This window comes from Columba livia, chromosome 4 (genome assembly GCF_036013475.1).
Source record: "Columba livia isolate bColLiv1 breed racing homer chromosome 4, bColLiv1.pat.W.v2, whole genome shotgun sequence".
Classification (NCBI taxonomy): domain Eukaryota; kingdom Metazoa; phylum Chordata; class Aves; order Columbiformes; family Columbidae; genus Columba; species Columba livia.
In genome coordinates, this window is record NC_088605.1 from 473,755 (window position 1) to 499,932 (window position 26,178).

Sequence of the window (26,178 nt, forward strand, 5' to 3'; positions counted from 1 at the left end):
GCTGCGGACACGTTCCCCGTGCGTGTCACTAACCCACGTCACCTCTCTGAAAGCTCCGTCTGCCATCCCCACATGAGGTGACACACTCACTAAACACACGGAGTTTTGGCAGCCTGTCTCTCAGTGCTCTGTCACAAAAATACCCGTGGTAAAGCACATTTCTTCCGAGAGCCACGGGAAACGGGGCCATTAAAAAGCAATTTCCAGCTAATGACCAGAAATCAGTAAGTTACTGAGGAATTAAACCCAGCCCGGTTTCCTGTATTGCAGGTGTTATCTCAGCTCAATGAGCATTGCAGGCCCACGTCCTGCGGGCCCCGCGGCCCCACGTCCTGCGGGCTCCGCGGCCCCACGCCCTGCAGCGCAGCGTGTTCTGGGGACACTGACCGAGCCGCGTGTGGCTCACGGCACCGTGTGCTCCCGAGGGCTGGGCCCGGGACCCCGCGCCGCTCGGGGCACAGACGGGTTCCTGTTGCACCAGCCGTGGGGCTGTTCCCTGCGGAACGAAAACCTGCAGCAGGCGCCTGTCTGCGCATATCCTGACCCCAGGCAGGCGCCGTCCGCGGGTACCGGCGGTTAGCGCGCGCGGCTGGATGTGCACGTGTACGGGTAGCGAGGGGTCGCTGGTGGCGCTGGGTCTGCTCTGGGTGCTTTGGCACGGGCCCACCCGGTGTATGGCAGCGGGGAAAAGCCAGCTCGTGTGGGGGTAGGGGAATGTGTGGGTCCTGCCGGGAGGGACCCGCAGGTTGTGCCATGTCCTGCTGACACCAGAGCGGGGGCCAGAACCCCCAACAAAGGCATCTGGGGGATTTTTAGGGCAGCTGCCTGTTGGTGTGCGTGGGACATGACTTCCCCACCAGCGTCTCGTCCTTCTCCGTCGCGGGACCTCTGGCGCTGGCGGCATCTTTTCTGTCCCCTGCTGTCTGCCTGTGGTACAAACATCTCGCCTCCTGCTTTAACGATACGCTGGAATTAATGTGCGGTGGAGCCGAGCGGTGACCCCGTGAGGGAGCGAGAGCAGGTAGCACGGTGCCCCCCCCAGCACAGGCTGCAACGCGCGGTCGCGAGGCCTGGGAAGGGAGACGTTAGAGTTGCTGTAGAACATTGCTACTAAAAGACAAATATAATAATTACAAAGTGGAAAAAATCTTAGCGTTCACTAAATCAGGGTGCTAAGATAGGAATTGTTCTTTAAATTCCCTATGCTGCTCACGTTTTGAGAAGGTCGCAGGCGAGGAGATGGACCAGCAGGTTTGCACTCGGAAGGTTGGAGAAAGCCCAGATTAACTGGCTGATGGTACCTGCTGTCTGCGTAAGAGGGTGAGGATTTGGTGCTGGCAGCAAAGCGTTTGGCAGAGGAGCCCCGTGCCGCCCCGGCCGGGCGCTGGACGCGCCCTGGGTGGCGCTTTGGTTTGTCGGAACGGGAGGCGCCCCAGCCCGCGGTCACCGTCCTGCCCCGGAGACGAGCGCGGGGCACACGCGCTTGGCTGTCCGCCCTGCGTTAGCCGTGGCCGAGAGGGGCTTTGCCCCGGGAGCCCCGCGCGGGAGCACGGGAATTCGGTGCCACGGGGGGGTCTGAGCCGCTCGCGGGGGTGCAGCCCAAGCCGGGCTGTGTGGGCTGTGCCGCTGGCAGGGCCATGGGATGCGGGGGGTCGGGGCAGCGCTGACACCCCGAAGGGTCCCCCTGTCCCTGGGGACGTCCCATTGGCCACCGCAGGGCCCGGCTGCCAGCCGGCGTCACGGCCCTCGCTGCCGAGGGGACAGAGGCCAGCGCTGCCCGCGGGGCTGCGGCGATGGCAGTGAACAGTGCCGAGGTGTGACGGCCCCGGCGCCAGGGCGGGCACTCAGCGCCGCCTCTCCTCCGGGCCTCAAAGCGCCGAGGTTTTCTGCTGAAGGCGCTGCCATAAATGGTTTGTGGTCCCAGCAGCGAGAGCCTGGGGAGCGCGGGGTGAGCTGCTCTGGGCAGTCCCGGCTGGTGGGGAACCCCTGTGTGCAGCCTGGGCTGAGCAGAGGGCGCCCCGGCAGTGGGGACAGCACCTGGCCCTGGGGACAGTGTGTCCTGTCCCGTCCCCCGGCACGGTGTCTCCCGTCCCCCGGCACGGTGTCTCCTGTCCTGTCCCCCAACACGGTGTCTCCTGTCCCCCAGCTGGTTATGGTCCTCTCGATTCTTTTTTGCCAGATCCACATGTGTTGGCTTCACTACATTGTGACTGTTGTCACAGTTTTCCTAAAGAAGAGCTGCTGTTTCCCTGGGGCACAACCTCTGCTGGGCACTGTTGTGGGTGTTTTCTGTCCTGAGTGGGGACGTAACGCTGCTGCTGAAGGTGAAACTGGAGAATCACCCCGGAGCTCGTGATCCGGAGCACAAGTGTGATGGAGCGGCCGAGGGACCTGGGGGTTCAGCTGGAGAACAGGAGCTGAGGGGAGACCTTCTGATCTCTGAACTGCCTGAAAGGAGCTTGGAGCCAGGGGGGTCGGGCTCTGCTCCCCAGGAACAAGCGCCAGGAGCAGAGGAAACGGCCTCAAGTTGCGCCAGGGGAGGTTGAGGTTGGATGTGGGAACAATTTCTTCCCCAAAGGGCTGTGGGGCATTGAACAGGCTGCCCAGGGCAGTGCTGGAGTCACCAGCCCTGGAGGGGTGGACAGACGGACATGAGGTTCTCAGGACATGGGGCAGGGACAGGGTGGGGTGTGGTTGGGACTCCATGATCTTGAGGGGCTTTTCCCACCAACACAGTTTTCTGATCTCCGTATCGGCTGTGGACCCTGAGCTCTGTGGCCAGAGCCGGCCGAGCCGCGGGCACCGCGGTGTCCCAGAGCCTGCGCGTGCGGGTGCAGATCCCGCAGGAGCGGGAGCTCCTCTCTGCTGCCCTGTCGCTCACTCCTGTGTCCCCGTCCCAGCATCGGGTTGGTGGCCGGACCGGTCGCTCTGTGTCTGTGTCCCCGAGGTGTCCAAGCAGCCGAGGGTGGCCCGTGCGTCGGGCAGTGCCATGGGTGCGAAATGGTGACGGCTCTGCCAGAAGGCGCGGAGGTGCCGCTGGCTCTGTTCGGGGTTCCCCTGCGTCCTGGACATCCCGACCCCGAAACCCCAAGTGCCGCCTGGCCAGACCCGGGCGGCTGTCACGGGAAGTGTGAAATGGGGAAAAGCTGCTTTCCCGCGGGTTCACGAGCCCCGGGCAGCAGGAAACGGGGGTTTCCAGCAGGCTTTGGGTGACATGCGATTCCTTCCCAGCACCACTGTGTGAGCCGCCACGGAAGATCCGCGGCAGGGCAGCGGCCGCGGCGGGGCTGTGCCGCTGCGGTCCGGAGCCGCGAGTGAGAGCAGAGCGCCCCGCTCCGCAGGCCGTGCGCCGCGTCCTGCGCCGGCGGTGCTGGGCAGCACCCACGGCGGTGCTGGGCGGGAGCGGGGTTCAGAGCCGCTTCCCTCGCAGGGTCGGGGCCCAGCGGGGTTCGGGACCCTGCTCCCCCGGTCCCGGGCGCCCGTCGCTGAGCACGCCGGTGGGCTCCGCGGGTGCTGGTGCTGTGAGGTGGACTGGTCTTCCTGTGAGAAGGAAGGCTCTGTGCTGCGGGTCGGTGACCACAGGCCCTGCTTTGTTCTTCAAGCCTTTAACATTGGTTTAAACTCACCTGAAGGGGGCAGTCCTTCTGCTACGTCACCGCGGTCGCTACGACGTGAGCTCTAACCTTGTTCCCTTTTGTTCCCTCCTCATGCAGCGTGGAGTGAAACCTAAAAAGGTGCTGCTTTTCTGTCACTTGCTCTGTGTGTTGGCGTCTCTGGCCGCATGACAGGCCCGGTGCATCCCAGTCCATCGTCCCCGTGCCTGCTGTGCCCCATCGCACCGTTGCATGTTGCTCATTGCATGTGCCCCCGCCTGCCCGGGGCCGGGGGGTGAATGGGGGATGCAGCCGAGGCGGTGGCGTGGGAGCGGGGAGGGACTTTGTGTGTGCGGGGGAGGCGCTGAGCGCAGCGCCGTTGACCCCGCTCGCGTTTCCCCGTGGCCGCGGTGCCCGCGGGCTGTGCCCAGCGCCGCCCCACCCATCGCCCGCACGCCGCGGGCCCGGCGGCAGCACAGCTCGGCCTTCTCTCCCTTCTAATTACCGATTAACGAGCGTGTTCCCGGCTCGGGCGCCGCGGGGCCGGCTCCTTGCCCAGTGTGTGCCGGGCTGTGGGCAGCACAGCCGCGCTGCCCCGTGTCCGACCGGGAAGCGTGTAGAACTGCCCATTTGTCTCGGTAACCGGGTGCGTTGTGATCCCAGCGCCACGGTGTGGCCCGTTACTGCCCAATATAGAGCGGTTTTCTGACCAGCACCAGGTAATGCTGCGCCATGAGTTTTCTCCCAAGTGGTTTTGGCCCATGGCTGTGCGGTGGTAAAACAGGAGCCGTTGTGGTGACAGAATGAGCCCCGGAGCTGGGAACAGGGCACCGGTGCTGAGGAGTGCACTGCAGTGACAGAATGAGCCCCGGAGCTGGGAACAGGGCACCGGTGCTGAGGAACGCCCTTCGGTGACAGAATGAGCCCCGGAGCTGGGAACAGGGCACCGGTGCTGAGGAACATGCTGTGGTGACAGAATGAGCCCCGGAGCTGGGAACAGGGCACCGGTGCAGAGGAACACGCTGTGGTGACCCGGGACAGGTCACAGTGTGTTTGTCTGGGGTTCTTGTCCCCTGGGGCTGTGGCTCCCGGTGCGGCTCCCGGTGCGGCTCCCGAGGTGAGAGCTCCCCCAGCCAGCCGGCGTGTGGCACGGCAGCCAGGCCCCTTTTGTGTTGCTCATTGCCAGAAGAGCTGCTTCTTGGCAAGGAATTGCCATTTCCCGTTGGCTGTTTGGGGAATACTTTTCTGCCATGGGAGTCTGGCCAAGAGAAAAGCCGCCCTGGCCCCGGCAGCGGGCACGGTGCGAGCGCCGGGGGGAGCGGTACGGTACCTGCTGCGGCGGCTCTGCCGCACATCTTGTCTTCCCAGCCGCCTTCATTTCGGTTTTTGGGTGGAGAGACGATCAGAACAGCCGCGTTTGTCCCCGGGGCGCCCGCGGGCGAGGGGCAGCGGCTGCTGAGGCGCGGCAGGGGTGGCGGTGGTGGCTGTCCCCGGCTGTCCCCGGCTGTCCCCGGCCGTCACCGGCACCCCGCTGCTCCGAGGGAGCTGCAGGGACGCGTGTGTCGCTCCCGAGCTCGCACCGCGGCTGCTTCAGACCCGGCTGCCCGTCCCGGCTGCCTGTCCCGGTCACGCTGTCGGGAACGGCTCCTGGTGTGACCGTGCGCTCGTTCCTGTCGCGCTCCCGGGTCCGGGGCAGCCCGGTGGTGGCAGGTTGCCCCGCACGCTGCAACCAGTGCAGGGTTTGCTGTTCGGCCGTGTGGTGACAGCTGTCCGGTGACTGCTGTCCGGAGAGGCGTCAGCTGTTCTCCAGGGACAGGCCGGAGCCGCCGTTTCGCTGAGGCCACCTCAGAGTTGAGGCTCCTCCGCCCCGATGCCCTGGCCGGCTCTCCAGCCGCCGGCTCTGCCGCTGGGGACAGCGCGCGAGCTGCGAGAACGGCGGTCGGCGGGTGCGATCGCATCATAACTAACGTGATTAGCAGATAAGTCCCTATTCCTGAGATTAACGGGGCTCTTTGCATGTTAAATATAGACATTAATCGCACTGAAAGCTGCTGCTTCTCTGTGCCAGATGGCCCTTGTCCTCCCAGCTGCTGTCCCCCTCTGGCCTCGCTTTGCTCCGGCTCTGGGCTCCTTGGGGACGGTGGGCCGGGGTCTCACCACGGCAGTTGTGGCTGCTCTGAACTTCGCTGTCGGTGGCACGGGCGGTGCTGTCGGTGGCACGGGCGGTGCTGTCGGTGGCACGGGCGGTGCCGTGGCCAGGCTGGCAGCCCTGGCTGGAGGGACCCCGGCTGTGCCCCCGCCAGGGCTGCACAGAGTGGGGGGTCCCTCCTGCTGGGTGCAGGGTGTCGGGGGTCCCTATCCCTCACATGGACGTCTGCCCCGTGGACCCTGCCCCCGCTGTCCCCACACGCAGAGCTGGTGGCCCACATTGTCACCACTGAGCTGTGTGACCATACGTGTCCTGCCCCGGGGTGCTGGCTGTCCCTGCAGGTCACTCGGCGTGTGACAGCACAGAACCCAGTGTGATGCCTGTTCCTTGTCTGTCCCCTGGGATGCGTTGGCTTTGTCCCAGCTCCAGTGCCATCCCTGCTCTGTCATTGCCTGGCTGGTGCTCCGTGTGCTGGGGCTGCACCTCGAGTGTTTGTTCGGAGCTCTGTAACACCCACCGCTCTGTCTCCCTGTCGGGCACTTGGTCCCGTCTGACCGTGCCCTGTCCCCGTCCCTGTCCCGTGGGGGAGCGGGTGACCCCGGGGGGGCGCGCTGGTCCCAGACGGTTGCTTTGTGCAGCAGAGGGGCCGAGCCAAGCCCTGCTAATCCCTTAAAGGAAGGAGCAATCCGGTTATCTCGTAACCGCGCCTCACCTCTGCCCTGCCGAAACCCGTCCTGCGGAGGCTCAGAGCGCCCGGGCGCCGACGTCCTGCGCCGCGACCCTCTGCCCGCGGGGCGGATCCCGGCGCCGCTGGGGACCATCCCGGCACGGTCCGCGCTGCGGGATCGCCGTGGTTTTGCCGTTCACCGAGGGAGGGAAGGACCGGGGGACGCGGGAGCCGAGCAGCACCTGGCGCCGCAAGCTGGCGGCACCGCGGCGATGAGCCGGATTAACCCCTGTCCAAAGCGGGACACGGCAATCGCCTTAGCCGTGCTGGGGCTAAAGGCTCCTGGTTCCTCGGCACAGCTTGGAGATAAATAGCCCCTCCCACTGATCGCCGAGTGTTTTCAAAGGGCTGCTCGAAGCAGCCGGCACCTGTTCCTTCCGTTGCTAAATGGCGTTTCCTCCTCTGCTGCGCCGGTGCGGGAGGGCGGCGCGGGAGCGCGGCCAGCCCGGCTGCTGTGTGTTCAACCGCCACTGGCAGGACTGGGGGATCCTGGGTGTAGAAAACGGGATGTGTGTTGGGGGAGCTGGCTCCCTAGAGCGGCTGCTGCCCTGCCCCAGCTGTGACACCCCCGCTCCTCCAGCCGAACGTTAAATCCGCGTGAGCTGCCTGCGGCTCCTGCAAGCGCGTGGCTCCCAGGGGCTGCCGGGGCTCCTGACCCCACGGGCCACGGGGACGGGGGCGCTGGGCTGGGACTGCGTGGCAAGGAGGGAGCGCTGTGGTCCGGGGCGGGAGGGGCGCTGCAGGAGCCGCGGGGCGCTTCGCGTGCCTCAAAGCCCCGTCTGTGTCACCCCCCCACCCAGGCCGGGCTTTGCCGTGCCAGGCTCGAGCGGATGAAACGAGGTGGTGCTTCATTAGCACGCCAGCCCGCACCCCTGGCCTGGCGCTGCTGGCCGTGCTTTGGCACAGCCAAACGAACCCCTGGTCCCCATTGTCAGAGCTGTCTGGAGCTGTGATGGTGTGGGTGACGGTGTGGGGTGATGGGGTGACGGTGTGGGGTGACTCTGCAGGGTGATGGGGTGATGGTGTAGGGTGATGGGATGATGCTGCAGGGTGATGGGCTGACAGTGTGGGGTGACGGCGCAGGGCGATGGTACGGGGTGATGGGGTGACAGTGTGGGGTGACGGCGCGGGGTGATGGTGCAGGGTGATGGGGTGACAGTGTGGGGTGACGGCATAGGGTGATGGGGTGACAGTGTGGGGTGACGGTGTGGGGCTATGGTGCAGGGTGATGGGGTGACGGTGCGGGGCGATGGTGCAGGGTGATGGGGTGACAGTGTGGGGTGACGGCGTAGGGTGATGGGGTGACAGTGTGGGGTGACGGTGTGGGGCGATGGTGCAGGGTGATGGGGTGACGGTGTGGGGCGATGGTGCAGGGTGATGGGGTGACGACGTCTGGTCTCCTGAAACTGCTTCTCTTGCTTAACCCTGAGAGGTGTTTGTCCCAGCACCTCAGCTCTTGGGAGCTCGCCCAAGCGCTTCCCTTTGGCTCTGGATCGGAACACCTACCGTCTCCCGGCTCGTCAGAGCACTGTCTGGCTTGTTTCCATGAGCTGCTGTGAGGTCAGAGGCACTTTCTTGAGGACGATCATTTTTCTCAGCCTGTCATGCATAGAAAGTACTGGAGGTCAGTGTCACCGCAGCTGGCAGTGGCTCCTCGCTGTTTATCTGCTGTAGCTGTTTGAAATGGTGGGTAGTTTTGGGTAAGAGCCTGTGCCACGGGGGTTTGCTGTTCCAGCGTCCGGGGGCCGCGGGGCAGGTTTGTGACAAGCACCTTCCGCAGAGGACGGGCTGGAGGCGCCGACCTGGCCCCGCTTCTGCAGCGCCACCAGGAGACCCCGCGCCCGGCACCCGGATCCTGGCAGCTGCAGTCGTCTGGAATCCTGTGGAACCCACGATCCTGCCAAATCTGTGACCTTCTGAAGTGTGGGATCCTTTAACGTCCACGTCTCTGCTGCGCGAGCGAGGCCGCCTGGCGGGTGATGCCAGATGATGTTTCCAGGCTTGCCGGGTACCCGGAGTTCGTGATGCTGGTTGAAGCGACAGCCTGGGCTGCCCGAGGCCGCTGCTGGCCCGCCTGGGCTTCGGGGGACACGCAACGGGCTGGGAGTGCCTCGCACAGGAGCCAACGAGTGTTGCCCCGGAAGGGCCGGCACAGCCGCTCGCCCTGGCCAGAGCTGCAGGGACCGGCAGCCACATCTAACTTGCCCAGAGAGGACAGCGATGGCAGCCTTGTCCTTGTCATCGTCCTTGTCATCGTCCTCGCCAGAGCCACCGCAGGAACCGCAGGCCATGTGTGCTGCAGCAGATCTGCCTGTGACATGTGGCACCGGGCACAGGTCCCTGCGGCCGGACACCGGAGCTGGTGAGGGGCTGGAGCACAGGAGAACAGGAGCTGAGGGGAGACCTTCTGATCTCTGAACTGCCTGAAAGGAGCTTGGAGCCAGGGGGGTCGGGCTCTGCTCCCCAGGAACAAGCGCCAGGAGCAGAGGAAACGGCCTCAAGTTGCCCAGGGGAGGTTGAGGTTGGATGTGGGAACAATTTCTTCCCCAAAGGGCTGTGGGGCATTGGAACAGGCTGCCCAGGGCAGTGCTGGAGTCACCAGCCCTGGAGGGCTGGACAGACGGACATGAGGTTCTCAGGACATGGGGCAGGGACAGGGTGGGTTGTGGTTGGACTCCATGATCTTGAGGGGCTTCTCCAACCAACATGACCCTGTGACTCTGTGGGCAGCTCAGGTCCTGGGCCAGGAATTTTGAGCTCTCAGGTGGTAGATGGAGGGTGGATGTGTCACCGAAGGTGCTGGTGATCGATCTTGGCTGCTGGGAGAGAAGATGGTAAAGTATTAGAATCAAATGACGTGCGGCGGCTCCTGCCTTAACATCTCTCTGCGGGATGCCCACGTTGGCTCTCTAACTTACCCAGTGGCACAATCCTTTGTCCTGCGGGAAAACCTGACCGGCAGTTGCTGTGTTCAACCAACCATGCGCTGTTTGAGCTGCCGGTTAAACGGGACTCAAGGCTCTGGAAGGACTTTGCTGGTTGAAAACAAAAGCCAAAGCGAAGCCCAGGACTTGGAGAGTTTGGAGGAACCGAAGAGCCAGGCCGAGCAGCTCCCCGCGCCACGGGCCCGCACGGCGTTTGCCGGGCCGGCGATGGCAGGAGGAGCGGTGGGAGCTGAGCTGCTCTGCGTCCTGTGGCACAGCCGGAGCCCGGCGATGGCAGGAGGAGCGGTGGGAGCTGAGCTGCTCTGCGTCCTGTGGCACAGCCGGAGCCTGGCGATGGCAGGAGGAGCGGTGGGAGCTGAGCTGCTCTGTGTCCTGTGGCACAGCCGGAGCCCGGCGATGGCAGGAGGAGCGGTGGGAGCTGAGCTGCTCTGTGTCCTGTGGCACAGCCGGAGCCCGGCGATGGCAGGAGGAGCGGTGGGAGCTGAGCTGCTCTGCGTCCTGTGGCACAGCCGGAGCCCGGCGATGGCAGGAGGAGCGGTGGGAGCCGAGCTGCTCTGTGTCCTGTGGCACAGCCAGAGCCCGGCGATGGCAGGAGGAGCGGTGGGAGCTGAGCTGCTCTGTGTCCTGCGGCGCAGCCACAGCACCCCAAGTGCCTTTTGGAGAGTTCAGACGTGCTGTTCTTACCGACAGGTCCTGAAATGGCTCTGGAGCAAAAACACTGTGGGAGATTGTGGTGCGTCAAGCAGGTTGAAAACCCGCTCTGTGGTTCCAGGTGTGAGCCGTGTAGGGTCAGAAATTCCACATGAACCACCAGATTCTGGGCTCCCTGTGGTGGCCCTTGAGTCTCTTACGATCTGCTCCTGGTGGTGGGTTGTGGCTGGAGGGAAGGTGCAGAAAAATTAACAGTGTGCGCAGGGTGCGCGCAGGGTGTGAGCGTGTGCGTGCGCAGGGTGTGAGCGTGTGCGTGCGCAGGGTGTGAGCGTGTGCGTGCGCAGGGTGTGCGTGCGCAGGGTGTGAGTGTGTGTGTGCGTGTGCAGGGTGTGCGTGCGCAGGGTGTGCGTGCGCAGGGTGTGCGTGCGCAGGGTGTGTGCGTGCGCAGGGTGTGCGTGCGCAGGGTGTGCGTGCGCAGGGTGTGTGTGTGCGTGCGCAGGGTGTGCGTGCGCAGGGTGTGAGCGTGTGTGTGCGTGCGCAGGGTGTGTGCGTGCACAGGGTGTGCGAGACCCCAGCCCAGGTTGGGCAGAGAGGTGGTGGATGGACCATCCCTGAGACATCCCAGGCCAGGCTGGACGGGGCTCTGAGCAACCTGAGCTGGTGAAGATGTCCCTGTCATGGCAGGGGGGACTGGGGAGCTGGGGAGGGCCCTGCAACCCAAACCTCTGTGGTTCTGTGATTCCGTGCCTATGTAAGGAACACTGGTGCTGCGGGTCAGCCCGGGCTGGCCCAGGCTCCTCTCCCTCCTGGTGCCTTAGTCTGGAAATGCTGGAAGATGGCGGAACTGGGCTGGGAGTTGTCCGCGTGGAAAGGAAGGTCCGTGTTCACGCACATACGATGCGGTATGCAGAGTTACAGGCGTGTGTCAAAGGAGCCGCTACCCAACAGGCCGGGATCCCGGTGTGCGGTGGCACCAGGGCGCACCAGCAGTTCACAGATCTCTCTGAGCGTCACCGGCTGCTGTGGCATTCGCAGCCCTGCCGGGGGGCTGGGGGTGCTGCCGTGGGGCTGGGGGTGCTGCCGTGGGGCTGTGGGTGGGGCTGGGGGTGCTGCCGTGGGGCTGGGGGTGCTGCCGTGGGGCTGTGGGTGGGGCTGGGGGTGCTGCCGTGGGGCTGGGGGTGCTGCCGTGGGGCTGTGGGTGGGGCTGGGGGTGCTGCCGTGGGGCTGGGGGTGCTGCTGGGGGTGCTGCTGGGGGTGCTGCCGTGGGGCTGGGGGTGCTGCTGGGGGTGCTGCTGTGGGGCTGGGGTGCAGGCGGGAGTTGGGCTGAGCCGGGTGCTGCCAGGCCTGGCTTAGGACAGGGTTTGCTTTAGGGCAGGAGCTGTTTTCGGGCAGGTTTTCCTGTGGCAGGGGCTGGTCCAGGGCAGGGGCTGGTTTAGGGCAGGGGCTGGTTCAGGGCAGGGCTGGTCCAGGGCAGGGTTGTTTTGCAGGGCAGGGGCTGGTCCAGGGCAGGGGCTGGTCCAGGGCAGGGCTGGTCCAGGGCAGGGTTGTTTTGCAGGGCAGGGTTTTAGGACGGGGGCTGTTTCGGGCAGGGTTCTCCCAGGTGTGGGGGTTTCGTGGCATCGTTGGCCGTGCAGGGAGCGCTGAGCTCCTTGGAAACAAACCCTGTTGGCAGCAGGTGCCGGGCTGGGCAGCGCTGCAAGATGGACGCGGCTCTGCACAGACGTCTGTCCGTCTGCACGCTCAGCGCTGTCCGTCTGTCCAGGGTTTGCTGGCAGGTCCCAGCTGCCCTTGGCTGGTGTGGCCGTGGGGCGGGCGGGGCTGTGCAGGACAGCTCCGTGGGGCTCCGCGTGCTTGGGGGGTGCTGAGGGGGGACAGAAGGACAGGGGGACAGAGGGACGGGGGGATGGACCCGGCTGGACCCACGGGTGCGGCGGCTGAGTGAGGTGTTGCTGAGCTACTGTGGCCCCCTGCTCTCAGCATCCCATTGCGTCCCATCGCGCCCCATTGCATCCCATTGCATCCCATCACGCCCCATCGCGCCCCATCGCATCCCAGTGTGTCTCGGTGCATCCCGGCGCATCCCGCGGCACGGCGGGAGGAGAGCCGCCGGCGGTGATGTCATGAGCCGCCGGGGCGGTGGTTGGCGGCAGCGGCGCAGGAGGACGAGCGGCCCCGGCGCAGCCCCCGGAGCCGCCGCAGCGGCCGGCGCTGGCAGAGGCGACCGCCGGGCTCGGGCGGATGGCGAGCGGGTGGCGCGGAGCCGCGGCCATTTGCAGGCGCCGCAGCGAGCGCCGGTGCTAACGTCTGCTCCTCTTCCCTCCTCGCTCCGTCCTCCCCGCAATGATGAGGCAGGCCCCGGCCACTCGCAAGGTACAGCTGCTGGATCACACCCTCCCCTAACGCTGCTCCCGCCTGCCTGCTTTCCCCCTTTCCCCTTTCTGTTCGTATGCTAATGCCGCTGGGCTGATGGAGCCGGGTTTGGGTGCGGGCGGGGGGGCTGGATGAACAAGCAGCTTCATTCTGTGTCTCGCTTTTCCCTTCAAGTTCCCCTGAAGCGGTTTGTCCATCGCATCCCTGTGCCTGCGTTGCATGAGCATCCCTGCGGCCGGGCCGGGCTGGGGACCTGCATGCTGGCGGTACCGCCTCTCCGGCCGCGCCGCCGGGCTCTGCCGCCTCCGGCGCTCCCGTCCCCCTGCTCCGCATTCCCCGGCAGCTGCCGCTCCTGCGCCTTTCAGCACGGGCTCCGCTTTGTGCTCCGTAGTGTCCTGGGTGGTTATTTTTGGCACAACCAGGATGTCACCGTTCAGCTTAAAGAGGAATCCGGAGAGATTTTGTATGATCTCGAAGAAGTGAAAATAAAAACAAGCGAAGGCACAAACTTCAGCAGCCGTGCTGTGTCAGCGAGGAGCCTTTGCCATTTCATTGACGTTACAGTAAAGGATTTGATTTGTGCGTGTGGTTCACGAGCTCACCGAACAGTGAAAACCTCCTTAGGCGGCGGTTACTGCGAGCTCCGGTTTAGCCCGCTTCCCGGTGCGGAGCGAGGAACGCGGAGCGGAGGGGCCGGCCCGCCCTGCCGGCAGCGTCGCGGGTCCCAGCGCCGCGGCTTCACCCGCTTCTCCTCGTTTCGTGTTGCTCTGTGTGAGAACGGGCATGCGCGAAGTGTCCGCGGCTCTTCAAAATGCAAAGTGCCTTGTGCATCCCCCGCAGTAACGCGGGTACCGTCAGCCCGGGCAGAACGCGGGGAGCTCGCGCCGCGGCTGCGGGCAGCTCCTGTGAGCAGGAGGCTCGGCGCCCCGGGACCGACGGGAAGGCTGCAGCGGCACTTGCGCCACAACAAGTTTTGCTTTTCTGCATCGGGAACCTCAGATCTGGTCCAGGTGAAGCGTTTGGCAGCGCAGCGCGAGTCCCGCCTGGCGACACCACCACCAGCGTCCGCCTCCGTCCTCACGACAGCGGCGTTCGGTGCTCCCGGCCGGGCCCGGTCGAGACTCCGCACCAGGAGCGGAACCGAGCCGGGAGGGCCCCGCGATCGCCAGCCGGCTGCGCCGCAGGCAGCGGGGACGGGAGTTCTGCCACATCTCCTGCTCCAGAACCAAAGCTTGTGTCCGAGCCTGTCTGTTCAGAGCCCCACACGCTCCCCGCGCTGCCGCCTGCGGGACCCGCCGAGGGAACAAAGGTTGTATAATGTCATTAAATATTGATGGAGCAACGTTACGCAGCAGAGTTCAGCACGGCCAGCTGAAATATGAACGTCCCCAGCCGCGTGGTCGGAGATCCCGGGGGCCAGAGGTTTGGGACTGAGCTGCTGCGGGGGCTGCAGCCCGGCCGAGCTTGGGGCGTGTGCTCTGGGCAGAGTGGTGCTGCTGCTGCTGCTGCTGCCGGGGCCGCCCGGAGCTGTGGCCAGGGGTCCAGGACACCTGCTGGGTGCGGCCCTGGGAACTTTGTCGTGGGGTCCTGGAGAGCTGTCGTGGGGTCCTGGAGATCTCCCGTGGGGTCCCGCTCCCTGTGTCTCCCGTGGGGTCCCGCTCCCCGTGTCTCCCGTGGGGTCCCGCTCCCCGTGTCTCCCAGCAGGGTGCTGCTCCCGGTGTCTCCCGGTGGGCTGGGCCCCGCACCCAGGGCTGGGAGGGCAGCCGCTGCTGTCGCGGGTTCCCGAGCGCTCCACTGGCGGCTGCGCTGCTGTGACCCCGCGTGGAGCAGGGACGGCAGAACCCTGTCCCTGCCCTGGCGCCAGCGCGTCTGTCCCTGCACGATGAGCTGCTCGGGCATCTCGCAGCCGGAGCTTCGGCTTGTCCTGGTCTTTACATGGAGAGGGACCCGAAGGGCCCTGCACAGGACACCGAAGGAGCCACCAGCCAGAGCAGCCCCTGCCGCTCCCCGGCGGCTGTCACACAGGGTCACCGGGAGGCTTGTCCTGCGGCTGAAAGGTTTGGTGACGTTGTAGTCGGGAAGATGCTTCGTGTCTCCCCACCATGCCCAGCCAGGGAGGGCTCCACGGCAGCTGCTTGAGCATTTCCCAGCGCAGACATGGAGCCGTTCCCAGCGCAGACATGGAGCCGTTCCCAGCGCAGACATAGAGCTGTTTCCAATCACAGACATGGAGCCATTTTCCTGGGGCCATTCCCGGTGCAGACATGGAGCCGTTTCCAGCACAGACATGGAGCCATTTCCCAGCGCAGACATGGAGCTGTTCCCAGCACAGACATGGCGCCGTTTCCAATCACAGACATGGAGCTGTTTCCAGCACAGACATGGAGCTATTTCCCTGGAGCTGTTTCCCAGCGCAGACGTGGAGCCGTTCCCAGTCACAGACACGGAGCCATTCCCAGCGCAGACACGGAGCCGTTTCCAATCACAGACATGGAGCTGTTCCCAGCGCAGACATGGAGCCATTTCCCTGGAGCCCTTTCCCAGTCACAGACACGGAGCCGTTCCCAGCGCAGGGACACAGGCGGGTGTGAAACCCCCACGGCCGCTCGTGCCCCGGGGAGGGGGTTTCAGAGGTTTCTTCAGCTTTGTGGTGCTCAGCGTGATCTCTGTTCCGGAGCCGTGAGCGGCGCTGGGCTGCTCCCGCACCAGCCCCGTGGCTCCGCGGGGGTTTCAAGCTTTTGCCGTTGCCGCTACACCTTCCTGGCACACCTGGCCGAGCAGGAGATGCTCTGGGAGCCGAGAGTCGCCCCTCAGGGCTGGAACGGGCCTCCTGTTGAGCGCGGCCTTTTAGACAAGACCGGACGTGAGCAAAATGGGGTCGAGCCCAAAGAATACAGTAGGTACTGAGCTATTTTGAAGCTGTCCAGTTGTAATCTATATATATATATATATAGATTTGTTTGTTTGTTTGAGTAGCTGCAAGATCTCTCAGGTGGTTTGCCAAGGCCTGGGCTGGGAACGGATGGTTGCATCTGAACATCAGCTGCAGTGGTGGTGACAGCGGTGCTGGGCCCGTCCCGGTGCTGTGGCAGCGGCAGCGGTGCTGTGACAGTGATGTTGTGATAGCGGTGCTGTGACAGCGATGCTGTGGCAGTGGCAGTGGTGCTGTGACAGTGATGCTGTGACAGCGATGTTGTGGCAGTGGCAGTGGTGCTGTGACAGCGCTGCTGTGGCAGCAGTGCTGAGCCCATTCCAGTGGGTGTGGCGGTGACAGTGATGCTGTGACAGCGATACTGTGGCAGTGGCAGTGGTGCTGTGAAAGCAGTGCTATGGCAATGGTGCTGAGCCCATCCTGGTGGGTGTGGCAGTGGCAGCGATGCTGTGGCGGTGACAGCAATGCCGTGGCAGCGATGCTGTGACAGCGATGCCATGGCAGCGATGCTGTGGTGGTGGCAGTGATGCTGTGGCAGCGATGCCGTGACAGTGATGCTGTGGTGGTGACAGCGATGCCGTGGCAGTGACAGCGATGTTGTGGCAGCGCTGCCGCGGCAGCGGTGCTGAGCCCATCCCGGTGGGTGTGGTGGTGGCAGCGATGCCGTGGTGGTGGCAGCGATGCCGTGGTGGTGGCAGCGATGCCGTGGTGGTGGCAGTGATGCCGTGGCAGCGACAGTGGTGCCGCAGCAGCGGTGCTGAGCCCATCCCGGTGGGTGTGGTGGTGGCAGTGATGCCGTGGTGGTGGCAGCGATGCCGTGGCAGTGACAGCGGTGCCGTGGCAGCGGTGCTGAGCCCATCCCGGGGTGTTTGCCGCGGCCGCGCAGGGGCCGGGTGTCGCTGCCGGGCTCTGCCTGGCCACGTCTGGCTCACGCTGCGCCCTCGGGGGTGTCAGATGGCAGCGTGTTCATCGATCTGCCCTGCTCTCGGGCACTTAAGCTGTGGATCAGGTAACAGAACAAAACCCGAAGCAGAACGTGAGAAGCTCTGAAAGCTGCCCCCGTGTTCCCAGGCCGCAGAGCAGACGTCCCTGCAGCTCCCAGCCTGTCCCCAGCGTCACCCTGGCGCTGTTACACCAGCCGTGGGTGGGCGAGCTGTGTTAGTGGATGTGGGTGCGCATGAGGACCCGGCCTCCCCAGCCTCGGTTCTGCCGGGCGGTTCTGCCGCGCTGCAGTGCGGACGGCGCCGCGTTCCCCTCGACCTCCGTGCGTGGATCCGTGTCCGGACATGAGAACTTGGAAGTGCTGGAGAAGAAGCTCCATGTCGTCCCTGCGAGTTTGATGACTAAAGAGCAATAGAGCCCAGGGCCTCTGGCGTCTCCATGCACAGCTGCTCTGGTGACGCTCTGCTCCCTAAAAAATGGGTGAGGGGAGGGGGAAAAAAGTCGAACTCCCCCGCTCAGGTTCGTGCTCTGGGAGCGGTGTGCTGGGCTGAGGCTGCTCCGCGCCGCGCGGCCCCGGTGCGCGGTTAACGAGCTCCGCGCGCACTAATTGCCCTGCTGTCTTTTGTCTCCTCTCCCCTCTCTGCCGCTCCCGCCGCTGCCGGTCTGTCCCTCTGCCGGTCTGTCCCTCTGCTCCTCTGTCCTGTGCACCTCTCCTCTCTGCAGACCAGCGCCCGGCGGCCCAAGGTGAGCAGCGGCGGTCGGGCCCGGCGCGGGGCCGCGCGGTGACTGTGCCGGGTGCTCGGCCAACCTGCCTTTGTCCATCCGACCGTGCGGAGCCCGGGGGAGCTCCCGGGGGTGCTGTGCGCGCCGGGGACAGCCCGTGTGGCACAGCGTCCCGCTGGGCCAGGGCTGCTGGGACTCGGTGGAGTGTGCCTGCGGGGTCCCCTGCCCCAGCGCCCCGGGCGCTCCTCGTCGCCTCTCCCTGCCGGCCGTCCCTGCCGCTTGGGGCTGCTCCCAGCGGGATGCTGGGGTGTCTGTTGGTCAGCCAGCCCCGCGCTGGTCCCGGCACAATCCGCTCCCCAGTCAGCAAACACAGGAGATAAACCCTCAGTTTTGGGGTGTGTTTTCTCCTCGGTGAGGGGCACACCGCAGGAGGGCTTGGTTTTCACCCGCGTGTGCAAGAGACTCAGCCCAGGGCAGCGACGGGTCCATTGAGCCCCGGGCAGCCGGATCCAGCAGCCGGGTGTCCGGCGTCCCTACCGGCAGACATTGTGTTGACCAGCACCCCGGCGGCCGGGGCCATGTGAGCAGGCGTGAGGAGAGCCCGCTGCTCCCTCTGCAGCGTCACGTCCCCCTGCAGCCTCCCCAGAGGCTCCAGGCACGGCGTGAGCACTGCTGGGTTTGCTCCAGAGAGGCGGGTGGGTGGGCAGAGAGCAGCGGTGCCTGCCGGAGCTGTGCTCCCTGCAGGCTGCCTCCCCCAAGCTCCCCTGGTGTGCCCTGGGCTCCAGGGAGCTCTTGCTGCTCTCTCGTGTTCTCCTTTTGTTCCCCTAAAATTCGGCGCTTTGTCCCCAGCTCCCGTACCTGCAGACAGAGGTGCCGCCTCGGGCGCCTGCCCCAGTGTGGCCCCAACAAGCTGCTGGTGACACAGGGGGCACAGCAGCACCTGGCAAGGGCTCCTGCAGGTGCTGAGCCCCAGATGTGCCCTGTTGTGTTTCCAGGTGTGGAGGGCAGATGGGGCGAAACCTCCCCTGCTCCCGTCACAGGGGCTTTGGGGTTGAGCTCGGATCTGGGGACAATTTCTTCCCCAAAGGGCTGTGGGGCATTGGAACAGGCTGCCCAGGGCAGTGCTGGAGTCACCAGCCCTGGAGGGCTGGACAGACAGACATGAGGTTCTCAGGACAGGGGGCAGGGACAGGGTGGGGTGTGGTTGGACTGGATGAGCTCAAGGGGCTTCTCCAACCAAACAAATCTGTGAGTCCGTGCTTCTCTGGAGCTGGAGCCCCAAAACCTCTGCAGACGCCCCTGAGGACCCTGGTTGTCCCTGCCCCTCTGTTCCAGAGCTGGGCCAGGGGCCGGGTGTGCTTTCACCGAGTCACCTTTCCCTTCGCCAGCTGACTCTCTGGGCTTTGGCCGAGCCGGACTCCCCGGAGCAGCGGATCCCAGCGCCCCCGGCTCCCGGCAGCCGTGGGTCTGGCCCTGCGCCGCGTCCCGCCAGGCCTGGCTGCCCCTGGTGTCCCCAGCGTCGTGTCCCTGTGCTCCGTGTCACTGGTGTCACTGGTGTTCCCACCGTCACCCTGCTCTGTGTCACTGGTGTCCCTGCTGTCCCCGTGCTCTGTGTCACTGGTGTCCCTAGTGTCCCTGGTGTCCTCGCTGTCCCTGTGCTCTGTGCCCACACAAGGCTGTGCCCGGCCTGGCCCTCCCAGGCTTCTGTGGTCAGTCCCTGCTCCCCTCGGTCACCGTGGGTTGGTACCGAGTGCCCGTGGCAGCCCAGAGTCCCCGCTCCCCTCGGTCACTGTGGGTTGGTACCGAGCACCCGTGACAGCCCAGAGCACCTGGGAAATGTCCCCGTGGGTTTCGTGTGTGCTGGCAACGCGAGTCTGGGAGCGGGAGGAACAGCCGGTGACAGGAGAACGCGGCGGCAAGGCGCGGGCAGAGGGGCGGCCGGGGAAGCGCCGTCTCCCGTCACACGTGCCGCTCTGACCGTGTCCTGCCCGTGTTGTTTTGCAGCCCGCCCGGACCCCCAGCTCGGCAGCGTCCAGCGGCACGGCCGGGCCCTCGGGCTCGGCCTCGGCCTCGGGCGGGGAGATGAGCAGCAGTGAGCCCAGCACGCCGGCCCAGACCCCGCTGGTGGCCCCGGTCATCCCGACGCCCGCCCTGGCCTCGCCGGTGGCACCGCCGGTGCCCTCGCCCACAAAGGTGAGCCATGGCGCAGGTAAGCTGCCGGCTCTGCCGCGGCGGGGCTGCTCAGGGCAGAGAGAACCTGTGCCAGGACTGGGAGGAGGAGGAGAGGGGAGGAAGAGGGAGGAGCGGTTCTCAGGCTGGTGCTGCTCGCTGCGCAGGGCTTGTGCCACCGGCCATCAGGTCGTGCCAGGTTTCAGCACCACGGGCTGAGGGACCTGGGGGTTCACTGGAGAACAGGAGCTGAGGGGAGACCTTCTGATCTCTGAACTGCCTGAAAGGAGCTTGGAGCCAGGGGGGTCGGGCTCTGCTCCCCAGGAACAAGCGCCAGGAGCAGAGGAAACGGCCTCAAGTTGTGCCAGGGGAGGTTGAGGTTGGATGTGGGGAACAATTCCTTCCCCAAAGGGCTGTGGGGCATTGGAACAGGCTGCCCAGGGCAGTGCTGGAGTCACCAGCCCTGGAGGGCTGGACAGACGGACATGAGGTTCTCAGGACAGGGGGCAGGGACAGGGTGGGTTACAGTTGGACTGGATGAGCTTGGGGGGCTTTTCTGACCAACATGGTTCTGTGACTCTGTGAGGTGACTGGGGACAGAGGGGACTGTGTGTGGCTCGGTGGGGACTTGGCCGGGGATGCTGCAGGGACCGACACACCAAAGCTGGGGAGGCGCTTCCCCAGAGCAGCTGCAGTAGCTCAGCTCCATTCTGGTGCACGGTGTCCCCACCCGGTCCCTGCGGGACGGGGCGGCTCAGGGCAGCTGGGGCTGGAGGCTCCAGGTCAGAGCCTGACCCTGTGAGTCCGGGGGAGGCCTGACCCGGGTCCCCCCGGTGCTGGGTGCGCTGGCATGGGGGGAGCGGCCATGGAGGTGCCTCGGGAGCGCTCCAGCGTCCCCTTAGCTCCAATGTTTCCCAAACTTGAGTGTTTCTATTAATTATATCAGCGTAGTTATTCCACTTTTGATCTTCAAAATAGTTTGTAATTACTTCCAGCCTGCATTGTATTAATGAGTTAGAATTAGAGCCTGTTGAAGATTTGGGGCACAGGGCAGGGAATGAAGAGCCTGCAAGGCCGGGAGCTGGCGGGGCGCAGGGGTCCCCTCACTGCCAGGGGCTCTGGGGACGGTTCTGCAGTGGTGCCGGAGCCCTGCCCGTGGCAGAACGGTGCTGTCCGTGTGTCCAGAGACACAGAGGAAGCTGCGGTTTTCCTGTGCCGCTCGACATTGCGCAGGACTTTGAAATCCATTAATGTCACCCGAGTCGTGATGTCAGCTTTGGTCAGAGGCTCCAGCACCGGCTCCTGCCCAACCTGGGTCTGTCCCTGTTCTGCCTGACCTGTCCCTGTCCCTGTCCGACCTGGGTCTGTCCCTGTCCCTGCCTGACCCGGCTCTGTCCCTGTCCCTGTCCCTGCCTGACCTGGGTCTGTCCCTGTCCCTGCCCTTGCCAGCGCCCCGCGCTGGTGTCAGTGTTCCCGCGGCCCCGGGAGCTGCTCTGGCCACAGCGGCACCCGCAGACCCAGGAGAGTTCTCGGGGGCGCAGGGAGGAGCACGGGGCGCTCGGGGCTCCCTCGGGGGCTGCGGGCAGAGGAGGCAGCTGCAGGTCCGGGTCCGGGAGCCCGGGCTCCGCGGCGCTGCACCACACTCTGTGCTGAATGAAAGCAGCTGGGGCCTTGGGGCGTTCTCTGAAGGGACACGGGGCTTTCCCAAAGGCAGGGCTGATGGGGCGGGGAGGGGGACAGGGACACCCTCTCACCCTCATTCGCATTCTGTACCACAGACACCGGCTGTGCCGGGGACTGAGGGCTGGCTGGTCCGATGGTCGCCAGAGCTCAGGAGCAACCGCTCTACTCCAGTGTCTGTGTACAGACTGCACCGAACGAGCCGTCGTCTTCCCTTCTCCACGGGCTGGGAGGCTTTTCCTTGTCCTGAAGTAGAGGAGATAGTGTTGGTTTCTTATTATTATTATTTCTTATAAAATAATCTTCCAGTTGAGCTGGGGCAGTGGAAAGGCAAGTATTTCAAATTAAAATCTGACTGTCCAGAAAGTTCTGGCTTAGGACTCAGTGCGAGAGCAGCCGCCGGCCTGATCTGAGCGGAGGCCTCAGGACAGTGTTGGGCCGGGCACAACGGGTGGCACTGAAGCTGTTTGTTCTCTGTCCGCAGCCCAGCCCGGCCGCGCAGCGTCCCCAGGACGGCCAGGTGACCGTGCCCGAGGCTCCGGTGTGATGGCCGTGCATGTCACCTCTAACAGGAGCCGAGGGCTCTGCTGTGACCTAACCCGTGTGACGTGTGGCTCTGCCCCGCGCCCGTGGCGCTGTGTGCTGTGGGGTGACGCTGCGGCCGCGCTCCGGGGACGGCACAGGAGCGGGAACGCGGTGCCGCTGCTGGGGGCGCTGGCTGTGCCGTGGCCCTGGGAGCAGACTGGCCTGTGCCACGGGCCGCGGCAGCCGCGGGCTGTGACCCCAGGGGCTGCGGTTGCCTCTGCTTGGGAATCCCAACCCTCCGTCCCTTCCCCGTGCACCGGCTTTCGTCTCAGCCCCCACTGGCTTTGGGCTGAAACCCTCACGCCAAGAAACCTTTGAGGTGCTGGAGCGAGTGAGAGAAGGGAACGGAGCTGGTGAGGGGCTGGAGCACAAGTGTGATGGAGCGGCTGAGGGACCTGGGGGTTCAGCTGGAGAACAGGAGCTGAGGGGAGACCTTCTGATCTCTGAACTGCCTGAAAGGAGCTTGGAGCCAGGGGGGTCGGGCTCTGCTCCCCAGGAACAAGCGCCAGGAGCAGAGGAAACGGCCTCAAGTTGCGCCAGGGGAGGTTGAGGTTGGATGTGGGAACAATTTCTTCCCCAAAGGGCTGTGGGGCATTGAACAGGCTGCCCAGGGCAGTGCTGGAGTCACCAGCCCTGGAGGGCTGGACAGACGGACAGGAGGTTCTCAGGACACAGGGTAGGGACAGGGTGGGGTAGGGGTGGACTCGGTGACCTCAAGGGGCTTTTCCACCCGAACCGGTCCCAGCTGCACTGCGGGGTCACTGGGCAGCTCCTGGGCCGCTCTGCTGCTCCGGGATCCTCCCCGGCCGGGTCTGTGCACACAGAGCTGGTTCCAGGACGAGGCCCCGCGGCTCTGGAGCAGACGGGTGGGCTGGGGGGCTGCCCAGCCCCGAACAGCCGCGGGGCCAGGGTATCGGCTGGAAAAGCCTCGGGCGAGGTCCCGGCTGCGTGAGCGAGCTGGTCTGGGTGCACAGTTACCCTGTGTGTGCCCGTGCTGCTGAATCACACGCTGACTACTAAACCCCCTGGCCCTCCTGCACGGTGTGTGTTAGAACCTCTCTGTAAGACCCGTTTCTGACCACGAGAACGTGTTTCTTGCATGCTGTCTGCTCTGAGCACCAGCGGGTTGCTGAAGGGGGAGCTCGGACCTGTTAGTGCTGGGTTTATGCATTTATTTTGTTTTTAAAGGATTTAGGCATCCACAGATCCTGGTGAAATCAAAACCAACGTGCTCAGGACCTTTTGCCGGCCAAAAGGTTTATGTCAGCGTGTCAAGGAACGTTGATAGCCAACAGATTAAGATAACGGACAGACTGTGTAGCTGCGTCCCAGTGGTGATGCCGGAACGCCGGCTGGGTCGGGCTCCGTGGGGCGAAGCAGCGTGCCCGGAGCTCGCTCCAGCGGGCGTCGCTGCTCCTGTTGGTCATTCTTGGTTTGGTGTTGCAGGAGGAGGAAAACTTGCGCTCTCAAGTCAGGGACCTGGAGGAGAAATTGGAGACTCTGAAGATAAAGCGAAATGAAGACAAAGCGAAGCTCAAAGAGCTGGAGAAGTACAAGATCCAGCTGGAGCAGGTGCAGGAGTGGAAGAGCAAGATGCAGGAGCAGCAGGCCGAGCTGCAGAAGCGGCTCAAGGAGGCCAAGAAGGTGAGAACCGGGGGCCGGGGCTGGCAGGGACGCGCGGCTGCGGGGCCGGTGCCGCTGAGCGTGCGCGGGGCGCGAGATACCAGCTGCCATTCAGCCGTGGGGGGCCTGGCTTGTCTTCTGATACGTGCCGGGGCCTGCGCCGGCCTCTGACCTGACGGGTGGCTGTTCTGTGCCACGTGAACGTCTGACCTGTCCATGGGGCGATTCCTCCATCACTGCAACGCTCAGTGTCGGGCGGGGTAAGGGGTGATGTCCTCGGACATTTGGGGACAGCGAGCGCGGTGGTTGAGGGCACGTTGCACACCGGGCTGGCAGGACGGGCGTCCCCGTGCGGCATCAGCCATGTGTCCCCGGTTTAATCTGCCGGCCCCGGGGAGCACTGGTCGCATTCCAGACCTGCCAATAAACTGGCCGTCCCACCTCCACAAGCTGGAGCGGAACACCTGGAGATCTTGAACTGGCAAGTTCGAGACGAGGGACAAGCGCCAGGAGCAGAGGAAACGGCCTCAAGTTGCCCAGGGGAGGTTGAGGTTGGATGTGGGAACAATTTCTTCCCCAAAGGGCTGTGGGGCATTGGAACAGGCTGCCCAGGGCAGTGCTGGAGTCACCAGCCCTGGAGGGCTGGACAGACGGACATGAGGTTCTCAGGACATGGGAACGGACTCTGTCTGGGAGCCGGGCTGAGTGAGCCGGACAGGGCTGGGACGGCCCCGGTGCTCGGGAGCCCCGTCCGAGCTGGGGACGTCGTGACGGGCGTGCGCGGGCTGTACGAGGGAGCCTGGGGTCTCATGGGTGGTGTGAATACCTGACGGGGAAGGAAAGAAGATGGAGCCCAATCCTTCCTGTGGTGCCCCCCCAGAGTGGGAAAAGACGGCGCAAACCGAAATACAGGAAATTGCTTTTAAACATAAGAAGCCCCCTTTTCCTGTGGAGATGATCAGTCACCAGCGCAGGGCGCTCAGGGGTGTTGGGTGTCTCCATCCCCGGGGATGTGTGGGGCTCCAGCTGGGCCTGGAGCAGCCGCTCTGTGGGGGTCCCAGCCCCCCGGAGCATGGCCACACGAGTCCTGTCCCTTCCGGGATGGGGACATCGGGGGGGCTCCCTTCCTGCACACCGCGTCCCTTCCTGTGCACTGCATCTGTCCCCTGCACACCGCGTCCCTTCCTGTGCACCGCATCTGTCCCCTGCACACCGCGTCCCTTCCTGTGCACCGCGTCCCTGCCCTGGGCGCCGTGTCGCTCCTGGCCCCTCCGGCTTGGGTTCCATTCTGCATTGGCTTCCCAGGGAGTCCTGATCCTGACTTTCTAACACAGACTTTAATTAGTTAAACCTCATCTCCTTAACTAACGCACTCCGAGCTCCTGCCCCGCTGGGCTGCGGGTACAAGGCAGCGAACGCCGCAGGGCTTTGCAGCTAATTAACCGTGGTGTGGCTCGTTTAGGAGAAGGTCTCTCATTTCTCCCGTGGCCTCTCGGCTCCTGCTGAGCCCCTGGGTGTCGTTTGAGGTGTTGCTGCAGGTGGGATCTTCCCTTGTCCCTCCCCAGGGCCAGGGCCCGGTTCTTGTCCCCGCGCCTGCCGCTCCTGGGACCCGGCCGTGCTGGCAAAGCAGCCTCTGCCTCTCTGCCCTGGTTTTCCCGGGAGGATTCTTGCTGTTTCCCCGGTGGTTTGTTTGATTGTCTGCTCCAGTACAAGCCTAAGGATTTTCTGCCTTCACATCCGTGTCCTGGCCTGCAGCCGCTTTCCCGCTGGGCCGTGCTGTGAGGAGGGCGATGGGCTCCGGCGCTGGGCCGGCCCCTCCCAGCCCAGCGAGCTGTTAGTTGGCCGTGGGCCTCCCTTGGGAGGACAGACAGTCCGGCCTGGCTGGTGGTGAGAGGGCTCTGTCCGCTGTCGGCCCCGCGCTCCCCGGGCAGGTCTCACCCCGTGTGCCCCGCAGGAGGCCAAGGATGCCCTGGAAGCCAAGGAGCGCTACATGGAGGAGATGGCGGACACGGCCGACGCCATCGAGATGGCCACGCTGGACAAGGAGATGGCCGAGGAGCGAGCCGAGTCCCTGCAGCAGGAGGTGGACTCCCTGAAGGAGAAGGTGGAATATCTCACCATGGACCTGGAGATCCTGAAGCACGAGATCGAGGAGAAAGGTGGGAAGGGGGCGGTGGGGGGTCCCCGCAGCCGCTCGCGGGACAGAGCGGTGCCTGCTGCGGGCAGCGCTGGCGCGCGCTGTGCACGGGCTGAGGCTGCGCTTTGCCGTTTCCAACAGCCGCGGGAGGGTCCTGCCGTGTCCCCAGCCCCGCTGGGTGGCACAGATGCCACTGTCGCAGCCGGGCAGTCAGCAGCAGCTCGGCTTCATCTTTTGGGTCCCGGCCCCGCTGGGAGGGCCGAGATGGAGCCGTAGGCTTCTGACCCTGGGGACAGGTGTCCCTGTCCTGGGCTTGGAAAAGCTCAGCCTTCGTTTTAACGCTTCTCATTGTCCCTGGGGTTGGGGGAATCCCACCCCAAAAGGTGTGTGATGGGACACACTTTATGTGGGAGGTAACGCAGCAGCTTTTGTTACTGATCCCACCTCGCAGCTTTGCACTGAGCAGCCTCAGAACCAGCACGTTGCCCTTGTTTGGGTTCCCTGGGGTCTCTTGGCTCTCGCGATTCAAGGTGAGCTTTAGAAATCACACCCAGCAGGAAAGGAGCCGGTCGTTGAACACCAGTGCCGGCACGCAGCTGGTAACCAGCCCCAACCCGCAGGCAGGGGGGCCGCGGCAAACACGGGGCCGGAGGAGCTGCCGGGGGCGGGAAACGGCTGCGGGGAGCCGTGGCTTTGGTCGGAGTTTGTGTCACTGAGCGGGAGGGTCAGGAGCTGGGAGCTCTTGGTCTCCAGCGCCGTGTGGCTGTGCCGCAGCCCGCTGGCTGCTCGGGGTGGTCCGCGGGTCGCTGTGGAGGTTCCTCATCTGCACAGCTGGCTCTGGTGCCGCTGGGGAATCTCAGCCCGCAAACGCCGGTGCTGAGCACAAGGCTTCGCTTTTGCTTGGCTGCAGAGGGACCGATGCGCTCCCCTCGGCTGTCCTGCACGTCTGCCC

General features: G+C 64.9%; 1 protein-coding gene across 6 annotated transcripts in view; it reads left to right on the forward strand.

Moving 5' to 3' along the window:
- The first annotated feature begins 3,692 nt into the window (after positions 1–3,692).
- The window catches only part of DCTN1 (dynactin subunit 1), a 44,190-nt gene continuing 21,704 nt past the window's right edge, over positions 3,693–26,178 (forward strand). Inside the window, exons 1-6 of one of the 6 annotated variants that reach the window (XM_065060107.1) lie at positions 3,693–3,734; positions 12,418–12,435; positions 19,037–19,225; positions 21,366–21,401; positions 22,913–23,110; positions 25,044–25,248. In XM_065060107.1, coding sequence (XP_064916179.1) covers positions 3,708–3,734; positions 12,418–12,435; positions 19,037–19,225; positions 21,366–21,401; positions 22,913–23,110; positions 25,044–25,248 — 673 coding nt within the window. In that variant the 5' untranslated portion in view covers positions 3,693–3,707. Of the gene's footprint in view, positions 3,735–12,207; positions 12,436–17,032; positions 17,054–19,036; positions 19,226–21,365; positions 21,402–22,912; positions 23,111–25,043; positions 25,249–26,178 lie in introns of those variants that run through there. The other 5 variants (XM_065060105.1, XM_065060104.1, XM_065060110.1 and 2 more) reach the window with 5 other exon arrangements.